This window comes from Nerophis lumbriciformis, linkage group LG24, assembly GCF_033978685.3.
Source record: "Nerophis lumbriciformis linkage group LG24, RoL_Nlum_v2.1, whole genome shotgun sequence".
Taxonomy (NCBI): domain Eukaryota; kingdom Metazoa; phylum Chordata; class Actinopteri; order Syngnathiformes; family Syngnathidae; genus Nerophis; species Nerophis lumbriciformis.
In genome coordinates, this window is record NC_084571.2 from 5,672,501 (window position 1) to 5,691,202 (window position 18,702).

The following is an 18,702-nucleotide window of genomic DNA, read 5'->3' on the forward strand; positions in this document are numbered from 1 at the left end:
CTGTCCTGTTAGCGCTCTCTGCTGTCTAAAAAGGGGCGGTGCAATAATGAGCCACAACAAGGATGATTTGGATTGGTTCGTTTCTAGAAGTTGTAAAACCTGAAATATTCCCAGGGAATTCAATCGATCGCAACTGGACAGTTTGGTTTGTCTCAGAAGACGTTGCGCCTCTCATCCGTCATCCAGAAAAACCAACCACTAAGCCGCATGGCAAAACAGAACCAGCACTCCTTTGAGAACAAAAATGTACAGATTCTGGACAGGGAGGATGGATGGTATTAAAGAGGAGTGAGGGAAGCCATCTACACTATATTGCCAAAAATATTTGGCAACACATCCAAATGATCAGAATCAGGTGTCCTAATCACTTGGCCCGGCCACAGGTGTATAAAATCAAGCACTTAGGCATGGAGACTGTTTCTACAAACATTTGTGAAAGAAGGGGCCGCTCTCAGGAGCTCAGTGTTTTCCGGCGTGGAACTGTCATAGGATGCCACCTGTCAACAAATCCAGTCATGAAATTTCCTCGCTCCTAAATATTCCAAAGTCAACTGTCGGCTTTATTATAAGAAAAAGGGACAAGCGGTAGAAAATGGATGGATGGATGGAAGAGTTTGGGAACAACAGCAACTCAGCCACAAAGTGGTAGGCCATGTAAACTGACAGAGAGGGGTCAGCGGATGCTGAAGCGCAAAGTGCAAAGAGGTCGCGGACTTTCTGCACAGTCAGTTACTACATAGTTTCAAACTTAATGTGACCTTCCAATTAGCCCACGTATAGTAAGCAGAGAGCTTCATGGAATGGGTTTCCATGGCCGAGCAGCCGAATCTAAGCCATACATCACCAAGTCCAATGCAAAGCGTCGGATGTAGTGGTGCAAAGTAAGTCGCCACTGGACTCTAGAGTAGTGGAGACGCTTTCTCTGGAGTGATGAATCACGCTTTTCCATCTGGCAATCTGATGGATGAGTCTGGGTTTGGAGGTTGCCAGGAGAACGGTAAATTTCGGACTGCATTGTGCCGAGTGTGAAATTTGGTGGAGGAGGAATTATGGTGTGGGGTTGTTTTTCAGGAGTTAGGCTTGGCCTCTTAGTTCCAGTGAAAGGAACTTTAAATGCTCCAGGATACCAAAACATTTTGGACAATTCCATGCTCTCAACCTTGTGCGAACAGTTTGGAGCGGACCCCTTCCTCTTCCAACATGACTGTGCACCAGTGCACAAAGCACGGTCCATAAAGACATGGATGACAGGGTCTGGTGTGGATGAACTTGACTGGCCTGCACAGAGTCTTAACCTGAACCCGATAGAACACCTTTGGGATGAATTAGAACAGAGACTGAGAGTCAGGCTTTCTCGACCAACATCAGTGTGTGACCTCACCAATGCGCTTTTGGAAGAAGGGTCGAAAATTCCTACAAACACACTCCGCAACCTTGTGGACAGCCTTCCCAGAAGAGTTGAAGCTGTAATAGCTGCACAAGGTGGACAGACATCATATTGAACCCTAGGGGTTAGGAATGGGATGGCACTTCAAGTTCATATGTGAGTCAAGGCAGGTGGCCAAATACTTTTGGCAATATAGTGTATGTCAAGGTTGAAAAACTATCCCTGAACAGAGGAGGTGGTCTGTGACACCGCCTGTCTCCCACATACAACACTGTCCTTTCGACCATTCCTAAAAGACCCTGCAATTTAGCCTCCAACAAATAACAGGAGTTAGAAACGTTCTGGTCACAGATTCTCCTTTGTTCCATTTGTTTACAACTAAATGGAATGCTACCGTGGGTGATTCCGACTATTTTGGACTGGTAGTAGTCGATCCACAGCGATCGTTCTGCCACACAATACCTCAATGCTCACAAGGAGAAATTACACTTCAGCGACTGTCGTTGGCTTTGACAGTTAGGATTGCTCGTTTGCATCAGAACAGTTGTTTTTCTCACTACAATAGGGCGAAACCATTCTTGCCCAGGCAAGGTTTTTGGAGTATAAATATTTAGGGTTTTGGCACCAGCCGCTAGACTAGATCTGACCAATCTAAGTCTAAAACTAGATCTGACCACTCTAAGTTCATGAGCATGAACTGATGAAGCCTACTGAGGTATTGGCACCGGCCGCTAGACTAAATCTGACCAATCTAAGTCTAAGACTAAATCTGACCAATCTAAGTCTAAGACTAGATCTGAACAATCTAAGTCTAAGACTAGATCTGACCAATCAAAGTCTAAGACTAGATCTGACCAATCTAAGTCTATGAGCATGAACTGATGAAGCATACTGAGGTATTGGCACCGGCCACTAGACTAGATCTGACCAGTCTAAGGCTAGATCTGACCAATTTAAGTCTATGAGCACGAACTGATGAAGCCTCCTCGGATGAGAGGCGTTATCGTCGTCTGAGACAAACCAGGCAGTCCAGTTGCGATCAATTGAATGTCCTGAGATGACAATGACCTGGATGAATGAGAACATTCATTGACAAAACCTGAAATACAAACTGATGTAACAGTATATCCACTGATGGCCTCACACTGAAAATTTTAAGCATGTGGGGGCCATTTTGTTTTGTTTTTTTCATTTTCAAAACCAATACAATATCATTTTTTAGTTTAACCTTTCCCTTGGAGGGTCTCAATCATTAAAATGTTAAAAATAAGTCAGATGTTTTATTATTATTATATTATTATTATTTTCCAACGCTTAAATCTCTAGATCAACGTCAGGTCTACGTGTCGATATAAAGTAAAACATTTTTTTTTAATGTTTTATGCCCTTTTTGTCAAATAAAACCCTAAATATGCAATATTCTCCCCCACCCCTCCAAAGAAAAAAATTGATGTGAAGTAACTTAAACCTTAAATAGCTCAATAATTATTAAACCATTTTGATACATTATTATTTTTGAGTCATTAATTTTTTTTAATTCCCACTAAAATTCTTGAAATTACAAGTCTTTTTTTTTTACTTTCAACACGTAAATGTTTAGATCAAATATAGATCTATCCGTTGATTATTGAGTTGTTGGTTTGTTTTTAATTTGTTTGTTCTATGCCATATTAGTGGAAGAACTTTATATATATATATATGGCAAACACAAAAAATGCAATATTTTCTCCAAAAAATATTTAAAAGTGGAGGATTTGATGTGAAGTAATTGGAGCCTCGAATAAGTCAATAATTCATAACATTGATTCTAAATCAATATTATTTTTTGAGCAATGAGCGTTTTAAAGAAAAAAAACAACCTGCATTGCAACTTTTTCTCATAACCTGTTTGCTCAACCAAAAAACTGTCTGTTAAACATTAGCTGTGGTGCCGCAAATGCCCCCCGGGCCGCATTTTGGACACCCCTGGTGTACGTGGATTGATGATCAATTAGACGCATTTGTTGGCTCAAAGCTCACCGGAAATACATGGGCGTAGACATGCAGTGTCGTATACTCTTATTGTGAAAGAGCAAACCGGAAACCTAGACCGCTGCGTTACCCTTGCCATGGGCACCCATTCGATCAACAAAATGAAGCCTCTATTATCATTTCAAGCAACAGTTGTTTCTTCTGTTTTGTTGTTTGTGTGTGTCGACTTTGGCCGGTGTAACAACGGCAGGAGGGTATGTTTGACGTGTGATTTTTAAGCCGTAAAGGTCGTTTTGAATGGAGCATAGCTACATCTGCTAGCCGAGGCGTTAGCTTTAGCCGTGTGTGCTAACGTGTTTTTACTTCTCAGGTTGGAGATGTTATGGACGCAGAATTCAATGACTTCTCTTTCCCTCTAGAACATTCTTTTGAAGTTGGTAAGATGATGTTTTGTTCTACTATAATGCTGTATTTGTTGTACGTCAGCTAATAAAGAGATAATGTGGGGAAAGCGCCGCTGCGCACCAAACTAGATTAGAAAAGATGCAACATTTTCTGCAGCAATCTCAAACTGACTTACCAGCTTCACAGGACGGTCTTTTGAGAGATTTGTACAAAGTCTGCGGCCCTGTATGGAATTCGGCTTGTGTTAAAATAATTAAACGTCATCACTGTCCTTTGACGTGTTTTTCAACCATTTTTGAGCCAAGGCACATTTTTTTAAATAAAAAAAATACGGAGGCACACCACCAGCGTCAAGGTTAACAAATTAAAACTCCACCAGGTTGTTGTGGCTTATTTTGAGTTTGTTGTTGTTTTCCAGTGTGTAGTGCTTTAGTTCCTGTCTTGCGCTGTTATTTCCTGTTTTGTTGGTGTTTCCCTGTAGCAGCTTCATGCCTTCCTTTGAGTGCTATTCCCCACACCTGCTTTGTATTCGCAATTAAGACCGTTTCAGTTGTGCGTACGCTATCCTTCTTTGTGGGGACATTGTTGATTGTCATGTCATGTACGGATGTACTTTGTGGACACCGTCTCTTCTCCGCACGCTGTAAGTCTTTGCTGTCGTCCAGCATTTAGTTTTTTTTACTTTGTAGCCAGTTCAGTTTTACTTTCGTTTTGCATAGCCATCCCTATGCTTCAGTGCTTTTTTCTAGCAAGACTTGCCTTTTGTTCATTTTTGGTTTAAGCGTAACATACCTTTTACCTGCACGCTTTCGCCCGCTGTGCTCTGCATATTGGGATCACGTCAAACCATCCTCGTCTCACCCGATGCTTTCCGACTTCTACAAAGCAATTAACTACCGTATTTTTCGGACTATAAGTCGCAGTTTTTTTCATAGTTTGGTCGGGGGTGCGACTTATACTCAGGAGCGACTTATGTGTGAAATTATCAACACATTACCGTAAAATATCAAATAATATTATTTAGCTCATTCACGTAAGAGACTAGACGTATAAGATTTCATGGGATTTAGCGATTAGGAGTGACAGATTGTTTGGTAAACGTATAGCATGTTCTATATGTTATAATTATTTGAATGACTCTTACCATAATATGTTACGTTAACATAGCAGGCACGTTCTCAGTTGGTTATTTATGCGTCATATAACGTACACTTATTCAGCCTGTTGTTCACTATTCTTTATTTATTTTAAATTGCCTTTCAAATGTCTATTCTTGGTGTTGGGTTATATCAAATAAATTTCCCCCAAAAATGCGACTTATACTCTCATGCGACTTATATATGTTTTTTTCCTTCTTTATTATGCATTTTCGGCGACTTATACTCCGGAACGACTTATACTCCGAAAAATACGGTACCTGCTGCCACCTACTGATATGGAGTATTACATGGTTACCCTGCCGAGCTCTACACAGCACAGACACTCGACAATGGCACATTATTTGCAGATTATAATTATTGATTTGCAAAAAATATTTTTTGGACCAGTTCGGTGAATTTGCATAATTTCCCACGGCACACCAGACACAATCTCATGGCACAGTGGTTGAAAAACACTGATCTGTTTGGTTAGTCTACTGTCACCGCCATTTGTACGTGCCGTAAAATGTGTCCATTCTGCGTTGAACTCTCGCATGATCTTGGTCTGGTTGCAGACGAAGTGGCCAAGTTCCAGGTACGTGGAGCTCTGGTGCTGCGAGCAGGTAGGGAGCCCAGCGTGTCCCTAAGTCAGAACCAGCTGTCAGAGGTTGACAGAGTCAAACTAAAGGTGAATAAATTAGCCATCTAACACCGCTGACTATGTTTTTTTTTTGATGACAGCAAACTGATTAGTGCATCTATTGTATAGGAAGTGGCTGCAGTGGACGGTCTGTATCGCATCCGAGTGCCTCGGGTGTCCCTGCAGGCTGAAAGACAGACGGAGCGGCAGATGGAAGGTTACCTCACCGCTTTCGTCAAAGCCGTATGTATTTAAATGCAGAACATGTACTATTTACAATTTCAGGGGTGTCCAAAGTGCGGCCCGCCGCATATTCTAAAAACAGTTTGGAAAAAACGACATTATAAGTGGTATAAAAGAGCAAACAGGTGAAATGTAATGAGAACAAGTTGCAATGTTGACTCTAATAACACAAAACTGCCATGCATGCTGTTTTTTTCTGTAAAGTTGTCATTACTCACCAAATAATAATGAATTGAGATCAATGTTGTTATGAATTATTGACCTATTCAAGGCTCCAATTACCTCACATTAAATATTTCAGTTTTAAATATTTTATGGGGAAAATATTGCATATTTTGTGTTTGCCATATATAAAAAAAAACAAAAAACATTTTGACAAAAGAGCATAACAAACATTTCAAAAAGCATGAAAGAAATGATAAAAACTTAAAATCAACAGATAGATTTGAAGTTGATCTAGAGTAGACACATTATATATATATATATATATATACACACACATATATATATATACACACACATATTATATATATATATATATTAGAGATGCGCGGTTTGCGGGCACAACCGCGGAGTCCGCGGATCGGGCGGATGAAATAAAAAAAAAAATTAGATTTTATCCGCGGGTCGGGTCGGGTCGGGCGGTTGAAATAAAAAAAATTTAGATTTTAAATAGATTCAGGCGGGTGGCAGTTAAACCAATTCGGAAATATATATACATAGTTAAATGTTGTTACCCACATACGAAAAACGAGCAGGCACCTGCTGCATATGCCACAACAGAAAAAAAAAAAAAAAAGAGATGGACACTTTTACGGAGCGGAGAAGGGACGCCTCGCCGGGGTCCGGGACCGAGGCCCCTTCCCCCGAGAGGGCCCCACCGGGAGCCGTAACTGAGGCGATCCGCGAGAAGGGCCCGACGCACGTCCAGGGTCACCACCGCACCGACACCCCGCCTCGTCCGCCTTCGCCGCGGCCGGCGTCACGCGCAGCAGGTAAGCAGCTTACCTGCCCGCCACCCCCGTGGCCGGGGGCTCGTAACAGGGGTCACTCCGCCCGCGCAGCTTACCTGCCTGCCACCCCTGTTGCCGGGGGCGCGTAACAGGGGTCACTCCGCGCGCAGTGCGCTCACGAAAGGGGTGGGGCTCACCCTGGTTGATATAGACAGCAGGACGGTGGCCATGGAAGTCGGAACCCGCTAAGGAGTGTGTAACAACCCACCTGCCGAATCAACTAGCCCTGAAAATGGATGGCGCTGGAGCGTCGGGCCCATTCCCGGCCGTCGCCGGCAGCGAGACGCGCTTGGAGGTGCGCTCAGCGAGACGCGCTTGGAGGTGCGCTCAGCGAGACTCCCATATGATTGCGCACTGGTGTGCGTCTGGGTCGTGACAGCGTGGCACGCGAATGTCTGTGCTGCATTGGATCAGTCTCCTTTCTTTAACAGGCAAAAGCTTTATAAGCTCACTAATGCCTTGCATCGTCTATATTAGATATATAACAACGGGCGGGTGCGGGCGGGTGCGGTTCTGATCAAATGTTACATCGGGTGGATGGCGGATGGTTGACGACTTTCTGATGCGGTTGCGGATGAAATAATTGCCTATCCGCGCATCTCTAATATATATATATACCGGTATATATATATATACACACATATATATATATATATATATATGTGTGTGTGTGTGTATATATATATATATATATATATATATATACACACATATATATATATATATATATGTGTATATATATATGTGTATATGTATGTATATGTATATATATGTACCGTATTTTCCGCACTATAAGGCGCACCGGATTATTAGCCGCACCTTCAATGAATGGCATATTTCATAACTTTGTCCACCAATAAGCCGCCCCGGACTATAAGCCGCGCCTACGCTGCGCTAAAGGGAATGTCAAAAAAACAGTCAGATAGGTCAGTCAAACTTTAATAATATATTAAAAACCAGCGTTCTAACAACTCTGTTCACTCCCAAAATGTACGCAAATGTGCAATCACAAACATGGTAAAATTCAAAATAGTGCAGAGCAATAGCAACATAATGTTGCTCGAACGTTAATGTCACAACACACAAAATAAACATAGCGCTCACTTTCTGAAGTTATTCTTCATTCGTAAATCCTTCGTCTTCGGTGTCCGAAGTGAAAAGTTGGGCAAATTTACGATCCACTGGCAGATGTTGGCGTCGTCTGGCGCTGCCTCCTCGTCTTAGTGAAGGTGTGTTCGCCTTCTGTCATCCATTGTTCCCACGCAGTTAGCAGTCTAGCTTCGAATGCCCTGTTGACACCAATATCTAGCGGCTGGAGGTCTTTTGTCAATCCACCCGGAATGACGGCGAGTATTGAATTAAGCGCGTAAGCGTGTCTCTCAATGTGCTGTTATGAGCTAGCAAATATAACAACTACACTACCCAGCATGCAACGATAGTTACGAGCATGCGCGGTAGCCCTGAGAAGCGTTGTATGCTGGGAGTTAGAATGTGGTTATGAGCACGCTGCGAGTAAACGTTGAGAACTCAGTTAACACGCCTCGTCTGCATTATTTATAATTAGACAGACAACACACTTAATAGGAGCCATTTTGGGATCTTTACATAAACACACAAATGGAAATGAAACGTCACATATCCCAGCATGCACCGCGCGCTTCTTCTACGGGGAAAAAAGATGGCGGCTGTTTACCGTAGTTGCGAGACCTAAACTTTATGAAAATGAATCTTAATATTTATCCATATATAAAGCGCACCGGGTTATAAGGCGCACTGTCAGCTTTTGAGAAAATTTGTGGTTTTTAGGTGCGCCTTATAGTGCGGAAAATACGGTATATGTGTATATATATATATATATATATATATATATATATATATATATATATATATATATATATATATATATATATATATATATGTATGTATGTATGTATGTATGTATGTATGTATGTATGTATATGTGTGTGTGTGTATGTATGTATATATGTGTATGTGTATATATATATATATATATATATATATATATACATGTATATATATATATATATGTATATATATATATATATATATATATATATATATATATACATGTATGTATGTATGTATGTATGTATGTATATATATATATATATATATATATATATATATATATATATATATATATATATATATATATATATATATATATACATGTATGTATGTATATGTGTGTATGTATATGTGTGTATGTATGTATATGCTGTATGTGTGCTTTGGACCCTTTTTCCAAGCACACTAACACAAAATCACAAAATGTCTAATAGATTGCTAAAAATGACGGACCACTTAAAAAAACTACATTAAATTTTACAGTTTTTTTTACTAAATGAGACACCTGGAATGTACATGACAAAGAATGTGGGATTTACAATATTACCTATGAACAATAAAACACTGAATATTAAGAACAAATGAACGTCGCTCCTCTTTTACTTCTCAGACCACCTCCTTGATTGACATCTTTCGCAATCAAGCAAAATGCAACACAAATGGCCAAATATGAGTGCAAAGGGTAAAAGATACCCACAAGCTGATATATTACTTTTCTGCAGAACTTTGTTGTAAAAATTTGCTTCCGCATCTGTCCCTGACATCCACGTTTCGGGCTTGCTTCTCTGTAAACAAACCCCGCCCACTCTGCTTCGTGTCTCGTTGGCCTGGAGCTGCTGTTATTACCGTAATAACTCATACAGCGCTCAAAAACACAAATTCCAACCGTTGTAATATTTTCTACAGTTAAAAACTTACGGTATTTTAATAAATGGCACTGCACATTAATAGTTTTGATGTTAAAAGTTTAAAATAAATATTTTGGAAATGTTCGATGGGCCATATTTTGCCCACGTCTGATCTAGAAATGTAAATGTTGAAAGTAAAAATAAAAATGTATGACCTATTTTTAACACTTTTATTAGTGGGGCCCTTTTAGATCTCCAAGCGTTTTAGTGGGGTTTTTTTCCAACTGTCATTGCTCAAAAAATAATAATTAATTAAAATCAATGGTGTTATGAATTATTGACTTAGTTAAGACTCCAATTACTTTACATCAAATATTCCTCTTTGAAATTTTTTTGGGGGGGAAACATTGCATATTTTGTTTTTGCCCTAAAAACAGGGTTTTCTTTGACAAAAAAGGCATACAAAGTAATTGTTTTACTTTATATCGACACATAGAACTTAAGTTGATTAAGAGATTTAAGTATTGAATAATAACAAATAATCATTATATATGACTTATTTTTAAAAATGTTATGACCCTTCCAGATCCCCAGAACCAAACTTGAGAGGAGCCCTAAAGGTTAAAAAAAATCTATATATTGTATTGGTTTTGAAAATGAAAAATATCAAAATGGCCCCCGCATGCTTTAATTTTTCAGTATGCGGCCCTCAGTAGAAAAAATTTGGATACCCCTGTACTAATTAATACAACAACTTTTAGCGTGGAATTAGGATTGCTAGTTTATGTTCATGCGTCGTCATAATTTACATCAGCTTGTAACCCTCCCACTCCCAAGTGTGCCATGGTAGAGTCCCACCTGAGCGATATCATCACCCTCCACACCGACGTCTCGGGCTACCTCATCGGCGTCTCCATCGTCACATTACCAGGAGGCTGCGGGGGCGCCGAGGTGGAGGACGAGGTAGATCTGGAGGTGTTCAACACAACGCTCAGCGTCATGGCGCCCGTCAACGCGCCCGGGTCAGTATTCCCCTTCTTCCGCTTTTCGGTACCTTTGCTTGAACTCTAATTGGCAATTTGCTTGCAGACCTGAAACGGCTCTCTTCCTGGAGCGCATGGAGCAGGAGACGGAGAAAAAAGGGAAGAATCCGCAGGAGCAGAAATCTTTCTTTGCTAAATACGTAAGTGAGCCCAGTCTGCCTGAAAAGACAGTGCTGAAAGGGTTGATGAATAAATGAAAAGGCCTTTTTAGATCCTTCACAGCACGCCGGTGTTCAACACGTGTTAGGATGCAGCAGTGATCCTCAGTGCTTTGCTTTCTTTCCCGCTGAAACACTGAGACCAGTTTCTACTTGCGTTACCTCGTCTTTTATTCATGTAGCTCATCAGTTGTTTGAAGTGAACGCGACCAGCTAAAAGTCAGTCATCTTCTAAATCAGGGGTATCCAAAGTCCAGCCTACGGGCCATATTCGGCCCGCAGCAAATTTTTTAACTTCCACATTCTAAAAATACTACCGTATTTTCCGCACTATAAGGCGCACCTAAAAACCACAATTTTTCTCAAAAGCTGACAGTGCGCCTTATAACCCGGTGCGCTTTATTACGATTAATTTTCATAAAGTTTCGATCTCGCAACTTCGGTAAACAGCCGCCATCTTTTTTCCCGGTAGAACAGGAAGCGCTTCTTCTTCTACGCAAGCAACCGCCAAGGAAAGCACCCGCCCCCATAGAACAGGAAGCGCTTTTTCTTCTACCCGCCCCCGGAAGAAGAAGAAAAAACGCGCGGATATCACCGTACGTTTCATTTCCTGTTTACATCTGTAAAGACCACAAAATGGCTCCTACTAAGCGATCCGGTTCATAAAAAGACGCAATCTCTCCATCCGCACACGGATTACTACCGTATTTCACAGCAACTGAACCGCACTGTGGAACGGGAGCACGTACGGTGAATATTCGCACCACAGGGAATGAGAAGTCGTCCTTCACTGTGGTTCTAGCTTGCCATGCTAATGGCCAGAAACTTCCTCCCATGGTGATATTCAAAAGGAAGACCTTGCCAAAAGAGACCTTTCCAGCCGGCGTCATCATAAAAGCTAACTCGAAGGGATGGATGGATGAAGAAAAGATGAGCGAGTGGTTAAGGGAAGTTTACGCGAAGAGGCCGGGTGGCTTTTTTCACACAGCTCCGAAGGCGAACACACCTTCACTAAGACGGGCAGACAGCCTCGGACGACATACGCCAACATTTGCCAGTGGATCGTAAATGCCTGGGCAGATATTTCGGTCACAACTGTGGTCCGAGCTTTCCGGAAGGCAGGATTCACAGAACAACAGCGACACTGACTCCCGATGACTTCGACGAGACGGAACCGGCCATTTTGGATACCACGCTTGCGCAACTTTTCAATTCGGACACCGAAGACGAAGAATTCGAAGGATTTACGAATGAAGAATAACTTCAGAAGGTGAGCGCTATGTTTATTTTGTGTGTTGTGACATTAACGTTCGAGCAACATTATGTTACTATTGCTCTACACCATTTTGAATTTTACTATGTTTGTGATTGCACATTTGCGTACATTTTGGGACAGAGTTGTTAGAACGCTGGTTTTCAATATATTATTAAAGTTTGACTGAACTATCTGACTGTTTTTTTGACATTCACTTTAGCGCAGCGTTTTTTTGACATTCACTTTAGCGCAGCGTAGGCGCGGCTTATAGTCCGGGGCGGCTTATTGGTGGACAAAATTATGAAATATGTAATTCATAGAAGGTGCGGCTAATAATCCGGTGCGCCTTATAGTGCGGAAAATACGGTATTTAAAAAAACTAATACAGAAAAAACAAAGTGGAATAAAAAAAGCAAACAGGTGAAATTTAACGTGAAAAAGTTGCAATGTTGACTGACTCAAAGCTGCCACAGGCTGGTTTTTTTTCTTAAGAGCTGTCATTGCTCAAATAATAATGAATCAAAATCAATGTTATGAATTATTGACCTATTCAAGGCTTCAATTACTTCACATCAAATATTCCACTTTGACATTTTTGGGGGGTAAAATATTGCATATTGTCTGTTACCAAATGTTTCTTTCACAAAAAAGGCATAAAACAAACAAAATGTTGACAGTTAAATCTGAAGTTTATGTAAAGACTTAGGTGTTGAAAGTAAAAAAATAAATGTATGACTTATTTGTAATACTTTTAGGAGTGGGACCCATTTGGACCTCCAAATGTATTGGGATGTTCTTCTTAAAAACTCATTGCTCAAAACATATTATTGAATTAAAATAATTGATATATTTAAGGAAATTTATTTGATAAAACCCAACACCAAGAATAGACATTTAAAATAAATAAAGAATAGTGAACAACAGGCTGAATAAGTGTACGTTATATGAGGCATAAATAACCAACTGGTATGTTAACGTAACTTATTATGGTAAGAGTCATTCAAATAACTATAACATATAGAACATGCTATACGTTTACCAAACAATCTGTCACTCCTAATCGCTAAATCCCATGAAATCTTATACGTCTAGTCTCTTACGTGAATGAGCTAAATAATATTATTGGATATTTTACGGTAATGTGTTAATAATTTCACACAAGTCGCTCCTGAGTAGAAGTCGCACCCCCAGCCAAACTATGAAAAAAACTGCGACTTATAGTCCGAAAAATACGGTAATTTATGTTGCGAAGTGTTTTCTTTGACAAAAAGGGCACAAAACATAAAAATATATATTTTTAACTTCATATCAACATATAGACTAGGGCTGCAACAACTAATCGATTAAAATTGATTATAAAAATAGTTGGCGATTAATTTAGTCATCGATTCATTGGATCTACGCTATGCGCATGCGCGGAGGCAGTTTTTTTTTTTTTTTATAAACTGCAACATGTACAAACAGCTGAGAAACAATAATCAAAATAAGTATTTTTTTTCCAATGAAATACTGAAAAGGATAGAAATGTAGTTTGTCTCTTTTATCCGTTTATTAATCGATTAATCGAAGTAATAATCGACAGATTAATCGATTATCAAATTAATCGTTAGTTGCAGCCCTAATATAGACCTGAGGTAATTCTAGAGATTTAAGTGTTGAATAATCCATCCATTTTCTACCGCTTGTCCCTTTCGGGGTCGCAGGGGGTGCTGGAGCCTATCCCAGTTGCAATCGGGCGGAAGGCCGGGCACACCCTGGAGAAGTCGCAAGATAATAATTTAAAAAATGATATGAACTTTTTTATGACAGACACTTCTGGATCCCCGGGACCAAACTTGAGGGGATCCCTAAAGGTTAAAAAAAAAAAATCTATATATTGTTTTGAAAATGAAAAGTAACACAATGGCAGCCACATGCTTTAATTATTCAGTGTGCGGCCCTCAGTGGGAAAAAGTTTGGACACCGCTGGTTTAAATGTTGATAAATGCATAGTTTATATATACTTATAAACAGTCAAAGCAAATAAGTTTCCCTGCTAGGAGGTGGCGTTATCCTCTTTCCTATCCTTGATGTTGTTGTCTGCTTGTGTCAGCGTGACTTGTTTGTGCTACATCCAGTGACATGTGCTGCTGTGCTGTGTTTCAGTGGTATTTGATACTTGGAGGCGCTATCTTCCTCATGGCCACCAATTCGGCACAGCCCCCAGCAGGGGGAGGCAGAGAGCAGAGCTGATTCCCACTGAAGTACTGTGCTTGATTGTGGCTGCTTCTCTTCCTCCTCCTCTTCCTCCACTTTCTGCTCCCCCTTAAGTAGGGGTGTCCTGATCGGTCCAATATCAGTGTAAAAACAAGTGCCTGAGGATATCGGCATGAATACAAAATGTCCGATATGTGCTACGGTACTATCAGTCCTACAGCGTGTTTACTTGTGCAAAGCTGGACAGCCAGTTAACATCTAAATGTCCTTCAATAAGCACACAATTTCTTCTGTTTTAGTCAAGTCATTTACAAAAGGTAAACATGCTAGGCTATTGGCTACTAGGAGTTAGCAGCTACACAACAGCTAAGCACACAATACCACACAAGCTCGGCGTACGTGATACTAACTGAACAATATTGCAGTTTAAAACAGCACATTTGTCAATATAAACAAGTATCAAACAATTGTGTGAATGCTACAAGCATTCACACATACACGATTTGACACTATTTTTCATCTACCGTATTTTTTGGAGTATAAGTCGCACCGGAGTATAAGTCGCACCTACCAAAAATGCATAATAAAGAAAGAAAAAAACATGTAAGTCGCATTTTTGGAGGAAATTTATTTGATAAAACCCAACACCAAGAATAGACATTTGAAAGGCAATTTAAAATAAATAAAGAATAGTGAACGACAGGCTGAATAAGTGTACGTTATATGAGGCATAAATAACCAACTGAGAACGTGCCTGGTATGTTAACGTAACATATTATGGTAAGAGTCATTCAAATAACTATAACCTATAGAACATGCTATACGTTTACCAAATAATCTGTCACTCCTAATTGCTAAATCCCATGAAATCTTATACGTCTAGTCTCTTATGTGAATGAGCTAAATAATATTATTTGATATTTTACGGTAATGTGTTAATAATTTCACACATAAGTCGCTCCTGGGTATAAGTCGCACCCCCGGCCAAACTATGAAAAAAACTGCGACTTATAGTCCGAAAAATACGGTATTCTCTATTATTATTATTATTATTCCGCCACTTTTTGGCTCAGCATAACTTCATCCCTGTTCATCCAAGCACACCGTTCCATCTTCAAAATGTTCAGCCCATCCAAGAATCGTTTAGACTTTTTAACTTTTTTCAGAAAAATTCCCAGCTTTCCGAGACATTTTTCCCATTGAAATTTTTTTTAACCTTCCGCGATTTCCACATTTTTCAACCAATTCAAACCATTCCACCTTCAACACATTCCAGGGATCCTGGTAATTGTAAGTTCCAAAAAAATTCCAGGAATTCATGGTTTTCAAAAGCCTATTTTAATTTTTTTATTTTTTTTACAGTCCACAGGTTTTAACCAATTCCAACCATTTCACCATCATAACATTTTACATAACCAGGACAACAAAAATAGCCTTTTTATTTTTCTTTAAAATTCCCAGTTTTCTTGAAATTTCAAGAATTCCGAAATACCCATTCTCAATTCAAACTGTTACTACATCAAAATTTTCCAACCGATTAAAAAAAATTCCAACACCAACCCACTCATATCCATCCATTTTCTACCGCTTATTCCCTTTGGGGTCGCTGGAGCCTATCTCAGCTACAATCGGGCGGAAGGCGGTGTACACCCTGGACAAGTCGCCACCCCATCGCAGGGCCAACACAGATAGACAGACAACATTCACACTCACATTCCCACACTAGGGCCAATTTAGTGTTGCCAATCAACTTATCCCCAGGTGCATGTCTTTGGACCCACTCATATCACCTAGGATAATTCTGCTCGTATCAATTTTTTCAGAAATTATTGGTTTTCCCGAAATTTCCAGGTAATAGGAAAATTTCTCTAAATATTTCACATTTTTTAAACACTATTCTGACATTTCAACCATCTACCCACACTGCTCTTCCCGTATATCGAACGCCAAACATATTTTTCCCTTTCCCAAGATTCACGGTTTTCCCGTATTTTGCGATCATTTTCTCACTATTGACAATGAATGGGAAATATATAATCAACTGCATATCCAACATTTATCATCCGATGAACCTTTCCACCATCCACACACTCCACTCACCCTGGACATTCAAGCCAGCATGTTCAGTACGGAAAATTACCCGAGTTTACCAGGAATTTTTCCCCATTAAAAAAAATGGGCAGTATAGAAAACTCTCCATATCCCACATTTCTTAACTGATTTGAACCGTTCTAACATCTACACACTCCACTCATCCTGGACATTCACGTCAAAATGTTTCCAAGTTCCAAAATGTCCCTGATTACCAGGAATTCCTGCTTTCTAATACCACTGTTTTTGCACTTTTTTCTTTGGACTTCCTCTCTCCCAGTTTTCATCCGAATGGAACTATTCAAGTATCTAAACATTCGACTTGGCTGAGAATCGATTGCAACCATATTTTTTTCTCCCAAAATGTTGCTAAGAAAAAATCCAGGCTTTGCGGGACATTTTTTACACCATTTTTTACCCAATTCGAACCGTTCCACCACCTCCACACTCCTCACCTTGAACATTGAAGCCAAAAACGTGTTTCCATTTCCCAAAATTGTTGGTTTTCTCAGAATTACCAGGAATCTCTCCCCATTGAAAATTAATGGGTAAAATACAAACATCTCCATATCTCATATTTCTCAATGGATTTGAACAGTTGCTAGTTAGTCAACTCCTAGTATGCTCATATTAGCATGTTAATGATTTCTGATAGTATTTTAGCAAATTTCTTAAATGTTTACTTGAAAATAATGGATTTTGTTCCTCAGCGTCATCTTAGAAGTATGCTAGCTGTTCCCGGTTAGCATTTTGATATTAACATGCAAACGTTTTTTGTTAGCATTTTAACTAATTTTGTACTTTATCACCTTATAATTATTTATTTATTTACTTTGCGCCATCTTAGAAGTATGCTGGCTTTTCCCCTTCAGCATGTTAATGTTAAAATGCTAACATTTTGCTAGCATTTTAACTTTTTGTCCTTTTAACGTAATAATCATTGACTTTCTTACTTTGCGCCATTATAAAAGTATGTTAGCTGTTCACCTTAAACCTTGCTAATGCTGGCATTATAACATTTATGCTAGCTTTTATACTTTTTGACCCAATATTCATGGATTCCGTAGCTTTCTGCCATCTTAGAAGTATGTTAACTCTTCTAACCATACCAACATTTAGCATTTCAAGATTTATACATTTCTGGACAACTTCTGCTCTTCACCTCTCCAACCATTTTTAACCTTTAAACTATCTCAACATTCAAACCATTTCTACATTCATCACGCATTCAAATAACATTTCAGGTCAGCGTCAGCTCTTCAAACCATTTCACCATTCAAACTATTCTTACAGTCATTCTACATTCTATCAGTATTTCAGTTAAGCTTCAGCATTTTGGGATTCACACGCAATTCCAAAAGGAATTGCATTTTCTAGTTACAATCGCATATTACTTACACATACAAAGCCTCCAAGGAATAGACAAGTAACACACGTGTCTGCATTATTCAGCCACAGTTGATGCCGAAAAAATGTATCCTTCCACTTCAATTTAAAGACAATATATGTCTGTTTTTCATCATTTCCTTTGATCAAACATTTCCTCACTACAAAATAATAAAAGTATGTATTATTCCTGCGGATATTGTATCTGATTAATAAGAGTATCAGCCAGGCTCCAATATCATTATCTTATCGGACGTGAGAAAGTTGTATCGGGACACCCCTATTGTTATCGTAACTCCTCATTTAGTGGCCGCTGTTTACTCAACTGCAGAGATTAGTAAGCCTCTACTGGATGTAAGGCTGTGTGTACAGTATAAGTTTTTACCAATGCATTTTTATTCATATTATTCAATCATAAAATGTACTTTTGATATATATTTTAAACCAAATAGTAATCGTACTTGTATACACGGATGAACAGTGGCTACTAGTCTGTTAATGTGCTGTTTTAGTTATCACCGCAGCACATGGTGGACTCAAATCAGGTCTATTAGAGGGAAGGCCACTATTTGAGGAAATACGCTATTTTTTAACTCATCCATTTGACTAAATAAAATCCACTTTCTTTCTTCCCGCTCTTTCTCCCGTGTAGTTAAGGTCCCAATGAAGACGAGGAACTACTGGACGGGTTCTTCACTAAACTAGCAAGAAACTAACTTGATTGTTCAGCATGTGTTGTCCTCGCTTTCTTTCTGTTAAGCTAGCAACCATGTGTAAGAGTGTTCCCTATTCATTTTTTCTTGTCTTTGTCTCTGCCAGTGGATGTACATCGTGCCTCTCGTCCTCTTCCTGATGATGTCAGGTGCTCAGGACCAGTCGGGGGGCGGGGCCGGGGGCGGAGCTGGCAACGGAGGTGGACGTTGATGTCGAACTGCTAACACGTGACTGTTTTTTTTTCCCCTTCCCTGCAATGATGTCGAACTGCTGTACTTGATGCTGTAGTTGACTTTTTAATACCACTGTGAAGACGGGAGAATAAAGTATTTATTACTCACTGA

The 18,702-nt window shown here is 39.6% G+C and overlaps 1 protein-coding gene across 2 annotated transcripts; it reads left to right on the top strand.

Annotated features, from left to right (window-relative positions):
- Nucleotides 1-3,428: 3,428 nt before the first annotated feature.
- On the top strand, nucleotides 3,429-18,702 carry emc10 (ER membrane protein complex subunit 10). Of its 2 annotated transcripts, XM_061981398.1 has the most exons (8): nucleotides 3,429-3,612; nucleotides 3,729-3,795; nucleotides 5,478-5,590; nucleotides 5,672-5,785; nucleotides 10,353-10,537; nucleotides 10,605-10,698; nucleotides 14,117-14,214; nucleotides 18,464-18,702. In XM_061981398.1, exons 1-7 carry the CDS (start codon nucleotides 3,496-3,498, stop codon nucleotides 14,201-14,203), a joined length of 777 nt encoding a protein of 258 aa, XP_061837382.1. In that variant the 5' UTR covers nucleotides 3,429-3,495; the 3' UTR covers nucleotides 14,204-14,214; nucleotides 18,464-18,702. The 2 variants fall into 2 exon arrangements, with proteins under 2 accessions (XP_061837382.1, XP_061837381.1); XM_061981397.1 differs by lacking the exon at nucleotides 14,117-14,214.